We start from the raw sequence: 21,199 nt of genomic DNA, 5'->3' as shown, positions 1-21,199 counted from the left end.
CTGAGATAGTAGATCGTCTCGTAACGGTAGCCGCCATGGATGCTCGACGGGCAGTTGAACAATGTCCGCGTACCAGGACCGCCCCATGAAGATCGAGCATCCGATCTGGGGTCAAATGAAGATTTGAGGGAAAGAATCTGTCCGCCGGCCGCAAAAGGAATTCGATCTTGTAACCCGATCGAATGATTTCCTGAACTCACCTTTTCAGAATCCGGAGCAGCCAAGGTTGGGGGAAACCGCGCAGATGTCCCCCCACCCCTGAAATGGGTGAGGGCGCCCCTTCAGGCAGTGGTGGACTGAGCCGCCGCACCAGCCTGGGCAGCCTTTTGCTTGCCCGACCAGGGCTTTCTCTGGCCACCCTGGCCCTTGAAGGGTTTTCCCTTGTCCTGCGCCTTGAAGGCACGAAAGGACCTCTGATTTGGCTTAAAGAAAGGGGCCCGCTTACCGCGGAAGAACTTACCCTTAGGATTCTGGGGCAGCAGAGTGCTCTTGCCCCCAGTGACACCTTTAACCAATTCATCCAGGGAGTCCCCAAAAACTGAATTTTTGTAAAATCTTATCATAAAATTCCTTTCTCTGAGTCCTCCGACAGTTGCCGCTCACTCATACAGTCTTCACTTATGGGGTATTGACTTCATCTCCACAGGAGGTTCTAGAACAATAAATCTACATAGTCACACCCATGAGGGCTGTCCTAGTCCAATACCCCCCTGCAATAGCCATCCCAATTCAGTTTGGTCGCAAGCAGTGAAAGTGTATAACAAAGGACCCCAAAAAGAGGGGCGGTGGCGGCGACTGTCGGAGGACTCAGAGAAAGGAATTTTACGGTAAGATTTTACAAAAATTCAGTTTCCTCTTACATCCTCCGACAGTCGCCGCCCACTCATACAGTCTTCACTTATGGGGACGTCCCAAAGCAGTGTAGACATGAGGGGTGGGCAACGCAACCGCCAGAAAAGCAACGCAGTACCCACATCAGAGAAAGGAACCTTACATGTACAAGAAGGTAACCTTCTGGGTAACAAAAAAGGGCTCAACATGAGCAACAACCCAGGAAAACAAATAACCAAGGGGAAAACAACCCCAACAGCTAGGGACCCGTAAAAAAAAAAAAAAAAAAAAAAAAAAAAAGGGTTCCCTATGGAGCTGCCGCAGAGAGAACTTTGTGGCCAAAGGATGCATCAGCTGATGCCAGAACATCAATTTTGTAGAACTTTGAGAAAGTGTGCACCGACAGCCAAGTCGCAGCCTTGCACACCTGGGCCACCGAAGCTTGATGCCGATAGGCCCAGGACGTACTCACCGACCTGGTAGAGTGCACCTTGACAGGGAAGGGAGGAACTCGTTCCCGCACTGAATAAGCCTGTACAATGGTCTGTCTGATCCATTTGGCAATGGTTGCTGCAGACGCAGCCATACCCTTCCGAGGTCCCTCAGGAAGGACAAAGAGAATCCAATTTCCGAAAGGATTCAGTCGACGACAGGTAAACCCTGATCGCCCTGACAACATCCAAGGAATGCAAGGCAACCTCTTTGAATGCTTATGATCCGCACAAAGCGAAGGCAAAACAATGTCCTCATTCAGGTGGAATTCCGAAACCACCTTTGGCAAAAAGGACAGATTAGGTCGTAAGATCACCTTATCCCTATGAACCACCAGGTAAGGGGAGCGGCAAGACAATGCCGCCAACTCTGACACTCTGCGAGCAGAAGTGATCGCTACCAGGAACGCAACCTTCTTAGATAGCATGGGTAACGAAAGTTCCCTGATGTGTTCATCAGGGGAATGCTGCAACACGGACAGAACCAAGTTCAAGTCCGATGGAGGTAAGGGCTCCCTTCTAGGAGGAGCCAAGCGACGCACACCTTGAATAAAGGTGCGAATTAAGGAATTAGACGCCACAGGGCACTGGAAAAGAACAGCCAGAGCAGAGACCTGGCCCTTAATCGTGGCCAATGCAAGACGCTGGTCCACACCAGTCTGGAGGAAAGCCAACATTCTCGCCACTGAGTAGGAACGAGGAGCGAAACCCCTGGACTCACACCAGGCAAAATAAGCTTTCCATGTACGGTAATAAATCTTACCAGAAGAGGCTTTTCTAGCCTTGATCAAAGTAGGAATGACCTCTGAGGAGAGACCCCTGTCTCTCAGGACCTGGCTCTCAACAGCCAGGCCGTTAAAGCCAGCGACTGTAAAGGATGGAAGATCGGTTCTTGAGACAATAGATCTTCTCGTAGTGGCAGCCGCCACGGAGGCTCTACGGCCAGGTGAACGATGTCCGTGTACCAGGACCGGCGAGGTCAGTCCGGCGCCACCAAAATCACCAGCGATTGTTCCAAGGCCAACCTGCGAAGGAACCTGGACAACAACTGAATCGGAGGAAAGGCATAGATCGGGCGATACTGACCCCAAGGCACCACCAGCGCATCCGAGGCCTCTGCCAGAGGATCGTGCGTTCTTGCCACGAACCTTTCCACCTTGTGGTTTAGCCCAGACGTTAACAGATCCACATCCGGGGATCCCCACTTCCCACACAGCATTTGAAAACACCTCCGGGTGTAGGGACCATTCCCCCTGGTCCAGGGTCTGGCGGCTCAGATAATCCGCCTGCCAATTCTCCACACCCGGAATGTGAACCGCCAAAATCGCCGGGACACGAGTCTCGGCCCAAGACAGAACACTGGTCACTTCCTGGGCCACCCGGGCACTCCTGGTGCCCCCTTGGTGATTGATGTAAGCCACCGCAGTGGCATTGTCCGTCTGCACCCGGACAGGACGGCCCTGAAGACGAGCCAACCAATGGATCAGGCACCGCCTGATCGCTCTCAATTCCAAAATACTTATCAGAAGGGAGGATTCCTCCTCCGACCAAGTGCCCTGGGCAGACAGGTTGCCCAGGACTCCACCCCAGCCCGACAGGCTGGCATCCGTGGTCACTACCATCCACAGAATTGGCCTGAAGGATTTTCCGTCCGACGCCGCGACATACAGGTCCTGAGTGACTAGGATTATTTGTCCCTGAGGGACCTGACCTCGTTCTGTAGGGTCCGGAGCTTGTCCTCCGGTAAGAACACCTTTGCTTGAGCAGAGTCCAGAACCATTCCCAGATACTGGAGACGAACCGAAGGCGACAAGGTCGACTTCTGAATGTTGATTGTCCAACCAAACTCCTGAAGCGTCTGGACCGTAGCGGACAGATCGCGCAGCAGGCTCTGACTGGCACTCGATCTTAACAGGAGATCGTCCAGATATCCCAAAGACCGCAATGCCCTGTGCCCACAACAGGCGCCAACACTTTGGTAAAGACCCTTGGAGCCGAAGCGAGACCGAAAGGTAACGCCACAAACTGGCAATGGTCCTCCGCGATAGCGAATCGGAGGTACCTCTGATGACCCTCGAATATGGGGATGTGTAGATACGCATCCTTCAGGTCTATAGAGGCCAGGAACTCCCCCGGATTCAGGGAGGCCACCACCGAGCGGATTGATTCCATGCGGAACTTTCGAACGCGCATGAAGCAGTTCAGCACTTTTAAGTCCAGGATCGGACGCACTTTGCCCTCCTTTCTGGGCACAGTAAACAGATTTGAATAAAAACCCCGAAACCTGTCCCGATGAGACACCGGGACGATCACCCCTTGGGCGAGGAGATCCTGCAACCGCCCTGGGGTCAAATGAAGATTTGAGGGAAAGAATCTGTTCACCGGCCGTGAAAGAAATTCGATCTTGTACCCTGACCGAATGATTTCCTGAACCCACCTGTCCGTGATTCGGAGCAGCCAAGGTTGGAGGAAACCGCGCAAACGTCCCCCCCACCCCTGAAATGGGTGAGGGCGCCCCTTCAGGCCGAGGCGGACTGAGCCGCCGGCCCAGCCTGGCCGGATTTTTGTTTGCCAAACCAGGGCTTCTTCTGGCCACCTTGGCCCTTGAATGGTTTCCCCTTGTTCTGTGCCTTGAAGGCACGAAAGGACCCCCGAGTAGGTTTAAAGGAGGGGGCCCGCTTACCGCGGAAAAACTTACCCTTAGGGTTCTGGGGCAGCAAAGTGCTCTTACCCCCAGTGACTCCTTTAACCAATTCATCCAGGGATTCCCCAAAAAGGCGAGACCCCACATAGGGGATATCAGCCACCGTCTTCCTAGATTTTTGGTCAGCCGACCAACATTTCAACCAGATTAAGCGACGGTTAATCACAGCGACACTGGACAAGCGTATCACCAAAGGGCTGCATCGCACAAATAGATGACCCCACGGTAGATCTGATCCACCATGTCCACTGTAGTGGGAGGGGCAGAGCACCTTGGTCCAATCCGCCACAGCCTGAGCCACCATCACAGAGGCAAAAATAGGCTTGAGCATGGAACCCGCCACCATGTAGGAGTGACGGGCAAGAGATTCCAGCCTCCTATCCGTAGGGTCCATAAACACTGGAGAGTCCTCGGCAGGGAGCAGGGTAGATTTATTCAATCTGGCCACCGTGTGATCCGCAGGAGGCACACACCAGCGCGCCATCGTAGTGGCCGCAAAAGGGTAGAGAAGTTGAAACTTCTTAGGCACCACGAAGGTGTGTTTTAAAGGGGAGGGCGAGTCATCCACCCCTGCAACCTCCGCCTCCCCCTCAGACTCTTGCGGGTCCTGAGAAGAGCGAGACCCCAAAAGAGCCACGCTACCTACAGCAACCATATCACACTCAGAAGCAGAAGAAAAGGAGATTCTAGGCCTTTTCCTAGCAGCACGTTCAGACATCAGCACATCCATTTTTGACACCAAAGTTGCCACAACAGCAGCCAAATTAGTGACTGTAGAGGATTCAGAGGACCCTGAATCCCCCACCAAAGCTGGAGGAAATTTGCTGTCCTGGGATTCCATTGCAGAAATAAATTTTTTTTTTTTTTGGAACTGGCCCTTTAAGAGCGCTGCGGACCCCCACAGCACACCGCTATCGAGACTGACACACAGACGCCCTGCAGGGACAAAACTGACAAGGAAGAGTGCACAAGGCAGGATAAGAAAGGAACAGCAGGACAGACACCCCACAGTGTGTTACCAGCTTCTTCAGTCGGCTCTGTGAGAAAGGAGGAAGTGATATCAACGCTGGAGGCTGAACTAAGCTGCAGGCCAAGGGAAAATGGATGCCCATGTAAACTAATGGAAAGCTTCAGCAAGATGGCCGCCGACGTGCCCGGAACGATTGTTGCCACACACAAGATGGCGCCGTAAGGCGCGAAAATACATTACATAGCATGCTGTATGAGCGCCCAAAGTGAAGCCAGACATGCTGCCCACACTTAAAATGGCGGACAGGCGGTTTTTAACCCCCGTAGCGGTCGCCGCATGTGTCTGCATCCCCAAGCACCCTAAAGTGACATCAGGAGAGGGACCCCCAAAAACCCCACACAGCGCTGCTGTGAGAGAATAAAAACCCCCACAGGGACCGGGACCAGGGAGCCCAAAACGCACAGACACAGGGGACACCACAGACACACAGGACTGCCGACCCCAGACAGAGGCCCCACATAGAATGTACTTACCTGTACCCGATGGCGTGGGGTGCCTCATATCAAGCGGGAAACCGTCCACCTTCAGATGGCAGGGGAGTGCCGCCAGCCAAAAACGCAGAACACTATAAGTGCACGGACGAACCTATGCTGTGTCCAGTGAGGTAGCCACCTCACATGGCTGCATCCCAGATGGACAGGGATGGGTCGTTTGTGAGGCCAGGGCGAACACATAGCCTGCGAAACTCTCGATGGCGGGCTGGATTCCATCTGACCCTCTGTCCTGGAGAACCAGGACGGTCAGTCCGATTCCCGGCTCCGCAGAAGCCGTCTTCATCCGAAGATCCCCTAACTGGTGCTGATAAAATGAACAGCTAGCAATGTAAAGAAAAAATGACATTTTGACATGACTTTTGAAAATAAATCATAAGAGAAAAAGAGAAAAGGCTGAGACTGTAGCCTCAGCACAGGGAAGCCTATCCACTTCTGAAGCTAGGCAGAAGACAAACTGAATTGGGATGGCTATTGCAGGGGGGTATTGGACTAGAAGGACAGCCCCCCATTGGTGTGACTATGTAGTTTTTATTGTTCTTTTCCAAGTCTTATGCCTAGAAATCCTGTGGAGATGAAGTCAATACCCCATAAGTGAAGACTGTACGAGTGGGCGGCGACTGTCGGAGGACGTAAGAGAAAAGACGATTTCCCGCATAAGGGATGTCAGACAACGTCTTCCTGGAAGTCTGGTCGGCTGACCAGCTTTTCAACCAAATCAATCGACGGTTAAGCACCGCGACTACCGAAAGGCGAGCCCCCAATGGGGCCTCATCACACAGATACATGACCCCATGGTAAATCTGGCGGGCAAGGAATTCCAGCCTCCTATCCGTAGGGTCCCGGATCACCGGGGAATCCTCCGTGGGTACCAGAGTGGCCCTGTTCAACCTAGACACAGTGTGATCCACTTTAGGAGTCACAGTCCAGCACGAATCTGTAGGAGACGCAAAAGGGTAACGGACCTAAAACCGTTTAGGCACCACAAAATTGCGCTTTAAATTGCGCCATTGTTTATTCACAGTTTCATGGAACTCAGCGGGGCAAGGGAACACCTGCGCCGCCTTACGGGATCTGCGGGTACCAAAAGAGGACCGCTTGCCCGGAGGATTGGGCTCATCCTCTAAATGCCGTGTATCTTTAATAGCAGCAATCAGCGCAGCCATTGCCGCGCGTTCTTCGGCCGTCCCAGGGGGGGAATCATCCCCCTCCCCATCAGACTGGGAAGAACGAGACCCCTCAAGGGGCACACTGTCCATGGCAACCATATCAGAATCGGAATCAGAAGAAAAAGAAAGCCTAGGCCTCTTCTTAGTATCCCGTTCAGCCATCAAAAGATCCACTTTGGACGCTAAAGTCGCAAGTGCAGCAGTCAGAGCAGACATCGCAGAAGATCCAGAGGAACCTGAATCATCTACCAAACCTGGGGAGAATTTGCTGTCCTGGGACTCCATCGGGAAAAAAAAAAAAAACTTTTCCCCTCTCTTTTTTTTTTTTTTTTTTTGCTAAGGTACTGGCTCTTTAAGCGCACAGCGATCCCACCGCAGTACACCGCTATGAAGAACTATACAAGCAGACCCCACAAGTAGGAATGAGCTGACAGCCAGGAGATATTCCCCACAAAAGACAGCAAGACAGACCCCACAAGTGTTACCACACGCCAGCCGATCTCCACAGCAGAGAAAAAGGAAGTGATGTCACCGCAGGAGGCTGAACTAGGAAAAACAGACCAAGGAAAAATGGTTGCCCATAGAAGTTAATGGGAGGCTCCGGGAAAATGGCCGCCGACATGTGCTCAGACTAACACATTGCCACACACAAGATGGCGCCGTAAGGCACCAAAAACACCACATTCATTGCCGTTTAAGTGCCCACAGTGAAGCCAGCAGCACGCCCACACCTAAAATGGCGGACCAGCGGTATTTCAACCCGCAGCGGTCGCCACACATGCCTGCACCTCCAACCACATACATAGTGGCACTCAGGAGAGGGACCCCCACAACCCCCCCACATAGCGATCCCGCTGCGATAGCACCCCCGCAGGGACAGGGAGTAAGGGAGCACCAAAAACACACAGACATGAGGGGATACCACAGACCATCAGACTGCCAGCCCCAGACAGAGGCCCCACACAGAATGTACTTACCGTACCCGATGGCGTGGGTGCCTCTCAATCGTCGGGAAGCCTCCCACCCCAGGTGGTGGGGGTGCCGTCAGCCAAAAAAACGCAGGACACTAGCAACGCACGGAACCGTGGGTGAGACGTCCAGGATTTCATCCCTGAGGACAGGGACAGGGACAGGTAGTTTGCGAGGCCAGGGTGTACACATAGCCTGCTAAACGCTCGATGGCGGGCTGGGATTCCATAAGGCCCTCTGTCCTGGAACACCAGGACGACCAGTGCGACTCCCAGCTCCGCAACACCGTCGTCATCTGAAGAATCGACTAACTAAACGCTGAGAAATAAACAGCTAGTAGTGTAAGAAAACACACTGGAGAAAATAAAGTCATAAAATAGAAGAAGGCTGAAACTGTAGCCCCAGCACAGGGAAGCCTATCTTACTCCTTAACTAGGCAGAAGACAAACTGAGTTGGCTGATAGCAGGGGGGTATTGGACCAGTGGGACAGCCCCCATAGGTGTGTCTATGTAACTTTGTTTTTAACAAGTCTTATGCCTAGCTTGCTCCTATGGATAAGAGGTCAATACCCATTGGTGAAGACTGAATGAGTGGGCGGCGACTGTCAGACGACGTAAGAGAAATCATGACCCAACTCCCATAGAGAAACAAGAGTAGGTGATGAGGTGTGGCATTTTTTGGGGCCTGGACAAAGATTGCTGTATTAGGCTCGTAATATGTCTGAAGAAATATGACATAGATGGAGAATTCTGCAAAGAGACCACTTGTTGCGTGCTCGCCTCGTAGTGAAAGGGCCTGAGTACCTTTATATGGACTTTAAGGTGAAGTGGTGTTAAAGTGTGTGTGACCAGTAGTGTGATGCGACACCTGGTCATGCACCTGAGACTTCGCTCTGAGTGGATGAATTTTTGCACCCAGTTTGAATAGTTTGCATAGTGAAGTGAATACATTCCAAACAAAGCCCCGTTTTTACAGTAATGGTCAGAGATACAGGGTGATCATGTGTTACTTGTCCACAAAGCTAGACTGTATATAAAAAGTCCAGGCTTCACCTGTCACGGTGAGCATACTTCTTCAGGGACTGGGTTCCATAGCGATGTACCACAGCTCTGGACCTGTACAGCATCCTAAAGGCTAACTCAATGCCTTGCACCAAGCACTAAGGTGAGCCCCCACGCAGGATCCAGTGCCCAAAAGCAGCATAGCAGGATGTCCCCACTACCACAAAATTCTCACGGAATGGAGTAGGGTTATAGGGTAGCTTGGCAGTGTCCAATCACCTAAAAGTGAACACCTGTAACCCATGGTGTATGATTATTTTGCCTGTGTCCTATACAATTAAGATGTTTTATTTTCTGGTGGCCCAATTTCAGCATCTGTCTTGGTGGGGAAATAAGAGCACCACTGACCCTGTCTTAACTCACTCTGGGCTCCTCTGCTATTATAAGTGAGGTATATCAAGATAGATATATATTTTCAGGTCACCTCAATGTCTGGGAATATTGTATAATTTATCCTACCATGCATAACTTCCCAGATTTTTATTTTTAATGTACATGGAAAAAATGTTTCAATGGACAAGGAGAGACTTGTTTGCATGTCCCAGATGTGGCCAAGTCCCGTGCAACCTTTTCCATATATTATGGAGATGCCCCAGGCTGGTCAGATATGAGGAGACTTAAGTATAGGCAGACTCAAAAGACAAAAATCACAGACTGCTAGTAAGATATTCATATTCCCCTTTGCTTTTAATGGCAATTATGGATCTTCTTGAAGGTGTAAATGATGTCTGTATGCTTACACATCACATACCAATTGTCTTCTATAATTAGTTACCTTAACATATTGGTGATGGGAACCTATATCTCCTCCTACCTCACAGTGCTACACTGAGCAGACAGATAGTTGATGCATTTCCTTTTTCTTAGGATCTATGGTGCCAACCGTGAACTTGTATTCATATTTAGGTTTATTGTATACATTCTGCTATACCAAGATTGGATGGAGGTACTCCAGTAGGGCTGTGTATTATGTTTTGGGATGTTTGTCAATTGTAAAAGTAACTTGATAAAACCATCAATACAAAACTATTTGATTGAAGAAAAAAAACAAACACAGCGTCTCACACTACATAATAATATACAAGAACATCCATGCATGCGAGTTAACCAATTTCCTTCAAGTGAATGCTGTTGCTGGGACTGCCATCAAATGGATATACCTGCAAGGATTACTCATGCAAGGACAGCATTGATTAGCTCTTGCTCACAGACCAGAATTTCAGCTAATGATTATTACTGCTTCTTTTTGAGAAATCCACTGCAGCAAATAGTTTTTTCACAATATATGCATGCAAAATGAAATGCCACATAAATCAGAAGATGCTGCTAGTGCTCCCATTATTATTAGGGACATGTTACATTTTGGACATTACAAACTTGAAATAGGCAATTCAAATAACTTACCTTAACACTTTCATGTATGGACTGCAGCTGGGCTGCTAAGGCCACAAATGTCTGGTAGAGCTTCTGCATTGCCGTGGATAGGTCTGCAGAACACAAAAACCACATATTTGGTATAACCAGAGGTAGAAAAAAAAAAAAAAAAACATGTATATTTGGTAGGACTAGAAGTTGATAAAAGGTAAGTAAAATTCAGGAGCAGTTAGCTCAGGCTAGTAGCCACCCATTTCCAACAGCAGCTTGTTAAAGGCTTGAAAAAATATGTTGTAATGGACTTTAGAGGCAAAAAACAAATAGCTGGGGGTCAATTTGATTATTTTATAAAAGTTTATAATTATTTTAAAAAGGCACAGTGGCCACATGACCCCAAAAAATAGCCAAAACTCGTTAAAATGAACTTTTAAAATTGAAGAAAACGTAAGGAAAATAGTTTTTCCTACAGGTTTGGCCTGGGAGCCCATCACTGTATTTCAACTTCTATCTGGTATAATATAATAAGAAAATTAAAATAAAATATTTAAAATAACCTACACAAGCAAAAACAAGCTGAGGAAAAAACTAACCCAAGGGCTCTTTCACACGGCCGCTCCGTGTGTCCGCAAATCATCCTATTTTTTGCGGATCATTTGCGGACATAATGTAAGTCCATGGCATTGCGGATGTCAGCGGAATACCATCCGCTGACATCCGATTTTCCTCCTTTCAGTTCTGTTCCGTTTTTAGAACGGAACAGAACCCTATTTTTCCTCCGTCCAAAAAACGGAAAGGAAGGAAAATCGGATGTCAGCGGTGTCATCCGCTGACATCCGCAATCCCCATAGACTTACATTATGTCCGCATATCATCCGCAAACGGATGGGATGATATGCGGACAAATGTCATCCGCTCCGTGAAAAAAGAAAAAAAAAAAAAAAAAGTCCTACAGCGGAGCTTTCACACGGAGCGGCCGTGTGAAAGAGCCCTAACACTGTATGTACTTAAAGGGTTATGTCGTCTAAACCAACAACAAGTACACTATGCTGTCCAACATGTGTTTATGTCGTCTAAACCAACAACAAGTACACTATGCTGTCCAACATGTGTATAGCAGCATAAGTGTGTTAAACCTACCTTCCAGGCATGGCTCTTTTTTTTTTTTTTTTTTTTTTTTAAAAAAGAATGGAAGCCAAATCCACATGTAAAAAAGCATTTTTAAAATCGTATACAGCCTGTGATGGCTCTGTCCTGAGTTACTATTGGGGATGGAGCAACCACTGGAATCAGCGCCATCTAGTGCAACAGGAGTGAGCATAATCCTGTTCTTTTGGGTCGCAAGTACGCAATGTATACTCTCCCGTGTTGTAGACGCTGAGCTCATCATAGGTAACAGGAAAATGCATGTGCAGCCACAAAAGAGCTGCAGATTTTAGGAATGCTTCTGTTAATATGGTTTTGGCCTACATTCTTTGAACTAAAAATGGAGCCCTGCCTGGAAGTCATATTTAGCACTAGGGCTGAAACAACTAATCGATTATGAAAATAGTTGTCAACTATTTTCATAATCGATTAGTTGGTTAGCCGATTAGTTGGCCTGCATACAAAATGCATTATTTATTTAAATATTAGGAAATACAGTGCAGCACACATACAGCTCAGTACACCCTCCATACATGTCAGTAAACACAGTGCAGCACACATACAGCTCAGTACACCCTCCATGTCAGTAAACACAGTGCAGCACACATACAGCTCAGTACACCCTCCATATAGGTCGTTATACACAGTGCAGCACACACAGAGCTCAGTACACCTTCCATATATGTCGTTATACACAGTGCAGCACACATAGAGCTCAGTACACCCTCCATACATGTCAGTATACACAGTGAAGCACACAGAGCTCAGTACACCCTCCATACATGTCAGTATACTCAGTGCAGCGCACCTACAGCTCAGTACACCGTCCATTAGAGATGGGTTTGGGTGTGTTTGGGATCCCACCTGCACAATCCTGCCAGGAAGCCAACACTGCACGGGGCTAATCACAGGCAGGAAGACATTTTCTTATCTGTGCAGCTGCAGATCAGGATCTGTCTCACTGCCTGTCTCAGTGTCTGTGGGATCCTAAACACACCCGAGCCCATTCCTACCCCACATACAGCTCAGTACACCCTCCATACATGTCAGTAAGCTTGTGAATGTGTGGTGAGCAAGGTCTCATGGGACATGTAGTCCTGGCAAGGAAAAGGAAGTGATTTTGTAATACTAAAGGCAGATTTTTTTTTTTTTTTTACCTTGCTGTATAGGGGAATTCTATATTACACTTCACGGCTTGCTATAGGGGCACTCTTAAAACAAGGTGTAAGAAGCGCCGACAGGGCACCCCAGAAGAGGAAGTACAAGTACTGACACTTTTTCTCAAGTACTCCCTGATATATCAATTACTGATACCCATTTTTAACGTTGAGACTGTTTTTTTTTTTTTCTAAACAAATGAATGATTACAGTCTATAATTATGAAGAACAGTTCTTCTGTAGCTTTGAAATTGCATTACTGTAGCGTGATTTCAAAGCCGCAGATCAGTGTGATTTGGACCTGTGATTTTTTTGTGGCTTGCAAATGAATTTAACAGAACTCAATGCAACTGAATGTAATCACAAAAAAAGTAATCAATTTTAGTATCAGACAAATGCGTGCAAATGCTTAGTATCGGTGCAACACTAGTATTATAATAAATATATATCTATATCTTCTGTCCGTTATTAGAGTACATTAGAGATTTTGTTCCCTCACCATATAGCTACAAATTCTGGATGTACCCTCAGCACACTGCTACACCCTTTCCAGCAAACTATGCAATGAAAAACAGGGATATTTAGTTCACATATAGTCCATCGAGAATTTGTAGTGTTAAATATGTGGTCACACCCCTTTAGCACCTGATAGTTTAAATACATATAAAAGCTATTGGGATTTGAGCACAGGTATATCTTTTCTTATCATATAGCTGGTTATTTGTATTCACCACTGCAAAGAGATATTTAAGAATAAATAGTGTTTTTTTAAACTTTACATAATCACTAAATTATACACCACACTTTGAGTTTTGATTTTATCTGATTAATCGAAACAATAATCAGCCAACTAAACGATTATGAAAAAATTTGTTAGTTGCAGCCCTATTTAGCATGCTATGTTGCTATACCCATATGGGACAGCATACTTTTTTTTTTTGGGTAAAGGGTGAATTTGTTAAAGAAAAAACACAAAATGAAACCAGCTGTCCTGCCTAAGGGCTCATACACACTAAGAAAATCAGGCGAACATTTTCATCCAAAGAATTTTCGTACGATTTTCCTATAGTGTGTACACAACTTTCTCCAGTTGATTCAGAATTTGCGTACGAAAATTCTCGAAGGGACGAACTCCAAAATTTTTCTCGTATGGGGGAAAAAAAAAAAAAAACGAATGATTTTCGTTTAATGTGAACCATTTTCGTACGATTTTTGTACAAGAAAAAAAAAAAAAAACAGAAAAGAAAGACTGCGCATGATCAGAAACAAACAACAAAAAAAAAACTTTGTTGAACAAAAATTCGTACGAAAATTCTCGTACATCGGTTCCGATTTGCTGTGAAACAACGAGGAAAATTGGACGATCTTTCGCCCGATTTTCTTATAGTGTGTACCCCACTATGTAAACAAGGCAGATTGCCGTTCTGTGAGAAGGGAAGGTAGTGATAGTGTGTTTCTGCAAAAAAAGTCACTTAGTGTCTGATTTTTCGCCTGCAATGGCGCAGTCCCACTAAGTCGCTGATCACGGCCATTACTAGTAAAAAAAAAAATAAGGTCCATAAACATTTCCCATAGTTTGCAGACGCTATAGTTTTTGTGAAAACCAAACAATATATGCTTATAGGGATTTTGTTTTTTAAAACCAAAAATATGTAGCAGAATACATATTGGGCTAAATCGAATTTCTTTTTAAATTGTAGATCTTTGTTTATAGCGCACAAACAATAAATAAATAAATAAAAGGGCGGATCAAATACCACCAGCATAAGAAAATTTCAAAAAAAAAAAAAAAAAAGGACAAACTTTTTTTTGGGGTGGCAGTGTTGCACGACCGCGCAATTGTCAGTTAAAAGTAACGCAGTGCCATATCGCCAAAAAAATGGCCTGAAATGGTTAAAGCTGTTAAATGTTTCAATGATGATTTCAAATCATCAGTCTTCTGAAGTCTATCATTGTACAGTAATCACTGTGCAGTAATTAAGCTACTGGGCTACTTTTATCTTACAGCCATTCGCAGCAAAGTATGGCGGCAAAGAGAAAGGAGATAGGTGATGCCACATTGCAAAAAAACAGCCATGACTCGTGACAAATAAGCACAATTTACACCCAGTAATATAGACCCCTCCAGTTTCCCACCTCATACCTTGTGGTGTTAAGTGTGAGTTGTTTGCTTGTGTTACAAGGTGGTTTTCCAGCTCCTCAATCTGCTGCCTATATTGCTGTAACTGGACTTCAAATTGTTCCACTAAAGAACGGAAGTAGCTTAAAAAAAAAAAAAAAAAACACAAAAATTACAAGATATGCATGTGTTCTAATTAAACCTAAAGCAAAATGAGAAAATTGTGCCATTACATTTTAGAACAAATACAAAAAAAAAAATCCCACACACAAGAGCACTAGTAAGCTTTGTGCTGAGAAGATTCTCACATTAAATTTATCACAATGCCCTTTTCTGGGAGTCCATTGCGAGACACAGGAATTCTTAGACTGTTGGGTTATACTGCCATCTACATAAGAAATGGACACTGGCATAAAAAAAAAGCAATTAGTCAGCACAAAAAAACCCCACCCAGAAACACTATGCCTCCGTTTTGTAGCAAAGTAGTACCGAGAACATGGAAAAAAGGAAAAAAATAAAAAAAAAAAAAAACACAAAAAAAAAAAAAAAGGGGAAAGGACCTGTGTCCTTCAAAACAAGAATTTTAAAGCAAATACAAAAATCCTATTTTCTTTCACATCCATTAGGGACACAGGAACTCTTAGGACTGTAGGGATTTCCAAAAGCAGTCCAACTAAGGGGTGAGAAACATAGCAAAGGCAAACAGGCTCAAGAAAAGAGACAAAAAAAAACTGGGGACTGTCTGCAGCTCAAAGAGGCGCCTGAAGGAAGACTAGGTGGTAGCCTTGCACAACCTGAAGAGAGCAAGAAACACTCGCAGATCTAGGAGAGTGCATCTTGAAAGAAAAGAGTGAAACTTGATCCTTAGGACAAATAAGTTTTAAACAATGTTCTTGGTTAGCTAGAGAAGGTGGAAGGAAACCAGTGTACACTTATGGGCTCTATCCAGAATACAAAATTAATCATTCTTTATGAAGTAGTGGCCAAGACTGCAGCAGCCAAAACAATGTTCAGACAAAAGACATAATGTCTTTTTTAACTGGTGCCGGACAGAAGGATGGGAGAACAAGGTTCAAGTTGAGATGAAAGGCAAAAATTATTATAGGCAAGAATGAAGTTCTGGGCCTCAACACCACCTTGTTGCAATGCAAAAACACGGCGTCCCTAGCAGGAGAACGAAGAGGGAGCTATAAGGGAGACTCCCTGTACAGAGGTTTAAACCAAAGTGTGAAAGAGAACTGGTCTTCTAAAATAAGATACACTGGGAGAAAACTGACCCTTAAAAGTGCTAAAAGCCAAACGCTAGTCCAGACTCAGCTGCAGGTAGGACAGTCTTTGTCCCACAGTATCTTCCATGTTCGAAGAGAAACATACAGGAAGTGGCCTCCTTCTGTTAGCGCAGTAGGAAACAAATTCAGATTTTGCCTTGATTAAAAAAACAAAAACTTAAGGCTTCAGCAGTTATGCTGTTAAAGATTGTGTCTGAAGTAGGATGGCAAAAGATTATACATGAGAAGATCCAGACGATCTGAAAGAGCCCACCGACTGGCAGGGTTCCTACCAGGAAAGCACACCATATCGGCTTGGGCCAGTCAGGGAAGAGTCAACCAGAATGCCCCCTATCTCAATTCTGCAAAAACAAATTGGAAGAAATTTTAGAGGATGAAAAGTATAGATCAGTATGTACTGATCCAATAGAGTCATTGGAACGTCCTCTGCTTCCGCTACAGGATTACTTACTAAAACCTAATTTGTCCCCCCTGCCTGTGACACAGGATGTGGAACACCTACGGGCATAGAAATAACCCTCCGGTCTCAATAGTCTAGGGTTGGAAAAAGCAGGACCAGAAAAGGATCCACAAACCTCTTGCCACAATGAGATGTTTGACTTCTCCCTGATGACTGATGTATGCCACCGCTGTAGTATTGTCCAACTACAACCAGATGACCTTATAGCAAGATGGTTCAACTCTGCAAAGACCGCCAAATCAACTGAAGATTTAGGATGTTAATCAGGAGGACAAGACTGTCGATGACCAAGCGTACTGTATCAAACAGTTTCCCAGGACTCCCACCCAGCCTGGCATCCATCAGGAGGATCCTCAAGATATGGGAATAAAGCAATTCTGATTTCTGAGCCAAAGAGAGGGACAACCTGGTCCTTGGAGCCTAAATTAACTGATCTGTCTAGGGACCTAACCTAATCTAGGGACCCCTCCCAACAACAAGATATATTTGAGTAGAGATCCAAAGAATAACTGGGCAAAAAACGAAGAGGCTATTATCAGACCCAAGACTGTCGACAAAGCAAAAAAAGAGTCAGAAAACTTCTGAACTGGAAAGCTTTAATCAGACAGAAATTTGAAGTTTCTTCTGTGGAAAAAACAAACAGTCTGACCTAGGCTGTATTTAGAAATGGACTCAAGGGTCCAGTGTACTCCAGAGCCAGTCAATGGAGGCTGTGGTTAAAGGGAAGATGGTGCCCCCGAATAATAATGTTAATAATGTTGGGGGGGGGGGGGGTTCTAAGTAATTTTCTAGCAAAAAAATGATTTTTGTCTTATCGTAAAATCCTTCTCTCTGATGTTCATTGACGGACATAGCTTCATATCTTCATTAGACGGATGAGACGGATTAGACGGATTAGACGGACAGAAAAGGGTTAACAAAAAAACTTTAAACTATGCCCACGGGGCAGTCCCAGGTGGTATACTCCCACTTCCGGTTCCAGGACATCAGTTTAGTAATAAGCAGCGTCAGAAGAATACATAACGCAACTCCACAGAGGGGTAGGTGCTGTGTCCGTCAATGAACATTAGAGAAAAAGGATTTACGGTAAGAAAAATATCCAGTTTTCTCTTTCGTTCACTGACGGACACAGCTTCATATCTTCATTAGACGGATAAGACGTCCCAAAGCAGTATCAGTATGAGGGTTGGGAAACATAGCTATAGACAAATTCCCAAGAGAAAGGGCTAAACTTTGCCAACCAGGTAAAACAGGAGGTCAACCATGAACAACTGAAGCTCACTCACCAGAAAAAAAACACCCTCAAAAAGGCAGGGGACTCTGCCACAGCGGCCTGCAAAACTTTGCGGCCAAAAGCAGCATCAGCAGATGCAAAAACATCCACCTTGTAGAACTTGGTAAACGTGTGAACAGACGTCCAGGTGGCCACTTTGCAAACCTGGACCACTGACGCCTGGTGACGGACGGCCTGGGAGGCACTAAGCACCCTTGTGGAATGTGTCTTAACAGGGAAAGGAGGGACCTGACCCTTTATCGAATAGGCCTGAACCACCATTTGCCTGGAAATGGTCACGGCAGATGCAGCCTGCCCCTTACGAGGGCTATATGTGAGGATAAACAAAGAATACGGTTTTCAAATAGACTCAGTCGCCATCAAGTAAGCCCTGATGGCTCGGACCACATCCAAAGAATGCAAGGCAACCTCTTTCAAAGGCTTTGGCCTAAGGCATAACAAAGGCAACACAATGTCTTCATTTAAGTGAAACCCCGAAGGAGGGAACGACTGACAGGGATGGAGCACCACTTTGTCTCTGAATCACCAGGACAACACAGCCAGTTCAGAAACCCTGCGTGCAGAAGTAATCGCCACCAAAAAAAAAAGCCACTTTGTGACAAGGTAGACAAAAGGAATATCACAAATATTCTGAAAGGGCGGTCTTTGAAAGACCGACAGCATCAGGTTAAGGTCCCACAGAGGCACCAGGGACCACACCGGCAGGGCCAGATGGGGGACCCCCTGCACAAAGGTGTGAATGAAGGAATTTGCAGCCAACGGTCTTTGGAAAAATCCAAGGCCCAAATCTGGCCCTTAAAATGGTATCCAGAGAAACTCTATTAGACACGATACCGAAAAGGAACGGGGAGAAATGCCCATAGACTCACACCAAGTAATATACGCTTTCCAAACTTGATGGTAAATCTTCCGAGACAGAGTTCCTAGCTTTTAACTGAGTAGGAATCACCGATTCGGACAACACCCTCTCCTTCAACACCTGGCTTTCAATAGCCACACCATTAAAGCTATCGACCGTAAAGCAGGATGGAAGATCAGTCCTTGGGACAGATGGTCTTCTCTAAGAAGAAGCCGCCAAGGGGTATCGGCTACCAGTCTTACCAGATCCGGAGCATACCGTATTGAAGGAAAGGCATAAAATCAGACGATACCGACCCCAGGGGGTCACCAGAGCGTCTGCGGCATCTGCTAGAGGATAACAAGACCTTGTGACGAATCTCAGAACCTTCTGGTTGAGACGAGAAGCCAATAGGTCCACATCAGGGGTCCCCCACCGGAGAGAATAGCAGGAACACTTCCGGGCGAAAAAAACGTCCACCCGGGCATAAAGCCTGATGACTGAGGTAGTCTGCATGCCAATTTTCCACCCCTGGAATGTGCACAGCGCAGAAAGCGCTAGAACAAAGCGTTCTGCCCACCTAAGAATACCGGCCATATCTTTGGCCGCCAGGGCACTCCTTGTTTGTGCCTCCTTGGTGATTAATGTATGCCACGGTCGCGGCATTGTCCACTGGGACAGACAACCTGATCGCTCCAATTTCCAGGATGTTGAGCGGCAGACTGGATTTCTCCTTGGACCAGAACCCCGACCCGTAGCTGTGCCCAGGATACACCCCCCTCCCCCACCTCCAACCCGGACAGGCTGGTGTCCGTGGTAACCACCACTTTGCAGAACAGGGGGGGGAAGGATTTCCTTTGTCGGAGCGCCGGGGAGTGGAGCCACCAAAGCAGAGATCCTCTCGCACCCCGACTCAACAAGATAAACTTGCATGCAAGTCCTGAGAGACAACCAACGGTTGGATAGTAGGAGCTGGATCGCATGTTGTATATTTAGGAGCTTAGTTTCCAGGAGGAATACCCGGGCTGAGGCTGAATCCAGAGTCAGCCCCAGGAAGTCCAACTTGATGGACAGAATGAATGCCGACTTTTGAAAAGTCAGAGTCCAGCCGAACTCCTGCAGGGTTCTCACAGTGATGTCCAGATCCTCCTGCAAGGCTGAATACGATTCTGCCCTCAGAAGATCGTCCAGGTACCCCAGCACCAAAATTCCCTTGAGCAAGACTAGCACCGGGGCGAATACCTTCATGAAAACCCGAGGAGCGGAAGCGAAACCAAAAGGGCAACGTCACAAACTGATAGTGCTCCTCACCTATGGCAAAACGTAGAAAACGCTGATGCCCGACGTAGATCGGGAGAAGAAGGTAGGCGTCCTTGATGTCGATGGAGGCCAGAAAGTCCCCCTAATGAAGAGAAGCCACTACCATACGGATGGATTCCCTTCTGAACCTGCACAAAATGGTTCAGGGCCTTGAGATCCAAGATTCGTCGAACATCCCCTCCTTCCTGGGTACCGTGAAGAGGTTTGAATAAAACCCTTGAAACTGTTGCGACAGTGAAACCGGGACTAATACCCCTTGTGGCAACATTTCCTGCACCGCTCACAGACTCCGACTGGAGGGGAAGAACCTTGCCCTGGGCAAGGATCGAAATTTGATTTTGTAACCTGACCGAATCAACTCGAACACCCAATTTTCCTGGATAAACGAATGTCATGGGTCCGGAAAGAACAGAAGACGTCCCCGCACCCCTACAACAGGTGAGGGCATCCCTTCAGGCGGAAAAGGTCTTGTCCGCGGGGTCAGAAGGACCCGCTTTGGACTTATCACCCCAGGGTCTCTTGGAACCCCCTGAGAACGGACAAGAAGATTTTGACCCTTTGTCAGTCCCCTACAAAAGGAAGATCAGTCAGAACCTTCTTGGAGGCTTGGTCCGCAGACCAACATTTTCACCATATCATGCGGCGTAAAGTCACCGCCATCACCGACGCTCTACAGGCCAACCGGGGCCGCATCCAAGGACGCATCACAAATGTATTGCAACCCCTGTATCAAATGGTCCACCAACTCCACCATTTCATGAGGGTGCTGACCCTCCTTCAAATCCTGGCGTAGGAGTTTCGCCCACTCCGTCAGGGTCTGAGAGACTAAGGTTATGGCAAACATTGGTCTTAGGATAGAACCCGCCATGGGGAAAAGATGGCGGACCGAGGATTCAGCCTATCTGCTGGATTTTTAAAGGACGGAGCGTCCTCTACTGGTAGTAGCATAACTTAATTCAGTCGAGAAACCTGGGAGTCCACCACAGGTGGTACTGTCAGTTTTTTCAAGAGACTCTTCAAAAGGATATCTCCTAGCAAAACGCTTCGGTATCCCAGCAATGCACAATCAGTGCTTCCACCAGCGCTTTATCATGCATGGAGGCGGAAGAGGAATTATCCTCGCTATCCAAGCACCTGAGGTGCGTGGACGTAGGGCCCGTGGGGTGACTATCGCCCGCGGCGGCCATTTCAGCCTCAGTCTGAGGAGGTGGATGATGCAGGTGAAGGCGGAGGGCGCTTTTTGCCAGGTTCACTTTAGCCACTAATGACTGTAATATGGCTGTCATGGCCGCCATGGCGGAGTAAGACCCAGAGGATTCCCCCCCACCCCTTTCCTCTGAGAGTGGGTCCGGTGGTGAGAGGAGTTCTGCAGGCTCCATGAACTCAGGTGTTACAGTGCCCCCAAAAAATGTATATATGCGAGTATATAGCTATTAGTTGAAGCATCCAACAATACT

The 21,199-nt window shown here is 46.9% G+C and overlaps 1 protein-coding gene across 1 annotated transcript in view; it reads right to left on the bottom strand.

The window, feature by feature from the left end:
* Positions 1-21,199, bottom strand: part of NUP58 (nucleoporin 58) — an 88,193-nt gene that overhangs the window by 39,958 nt on the left and 27,036 nt on the right. The window contains exons 10-11 of the mRNA XM_082245583.1: positions 14,566-14,684; positions 10,152-10,234 (exon numbers count right to left, since the gene is read on the bottom strand). Coding sequence (XP_082101709.1) covers positions 10,152-10,234; positions 14,566-14,684 — 202 coding nt within the window. The remainder of the gene's footprint in view (positions 1-10,151; positions 10,235-14,565; positions 14,685-21,199) is intronic.

Source organism: Pelophylax lessonae, assembly GCF_965119305.1.
Source record: "Pelophylax lessonae genome assembly, chromosome: 2".
NCBI classification, from domain to species: Eukaryota; Metazoa; Chordata; class Amphibia; order Anura; family Ranidae; genus Pelophylax; species Pelophylax lessonae.
This window is presented reverse-complemented; position numbering and strand designations above follow the sequence as displayed.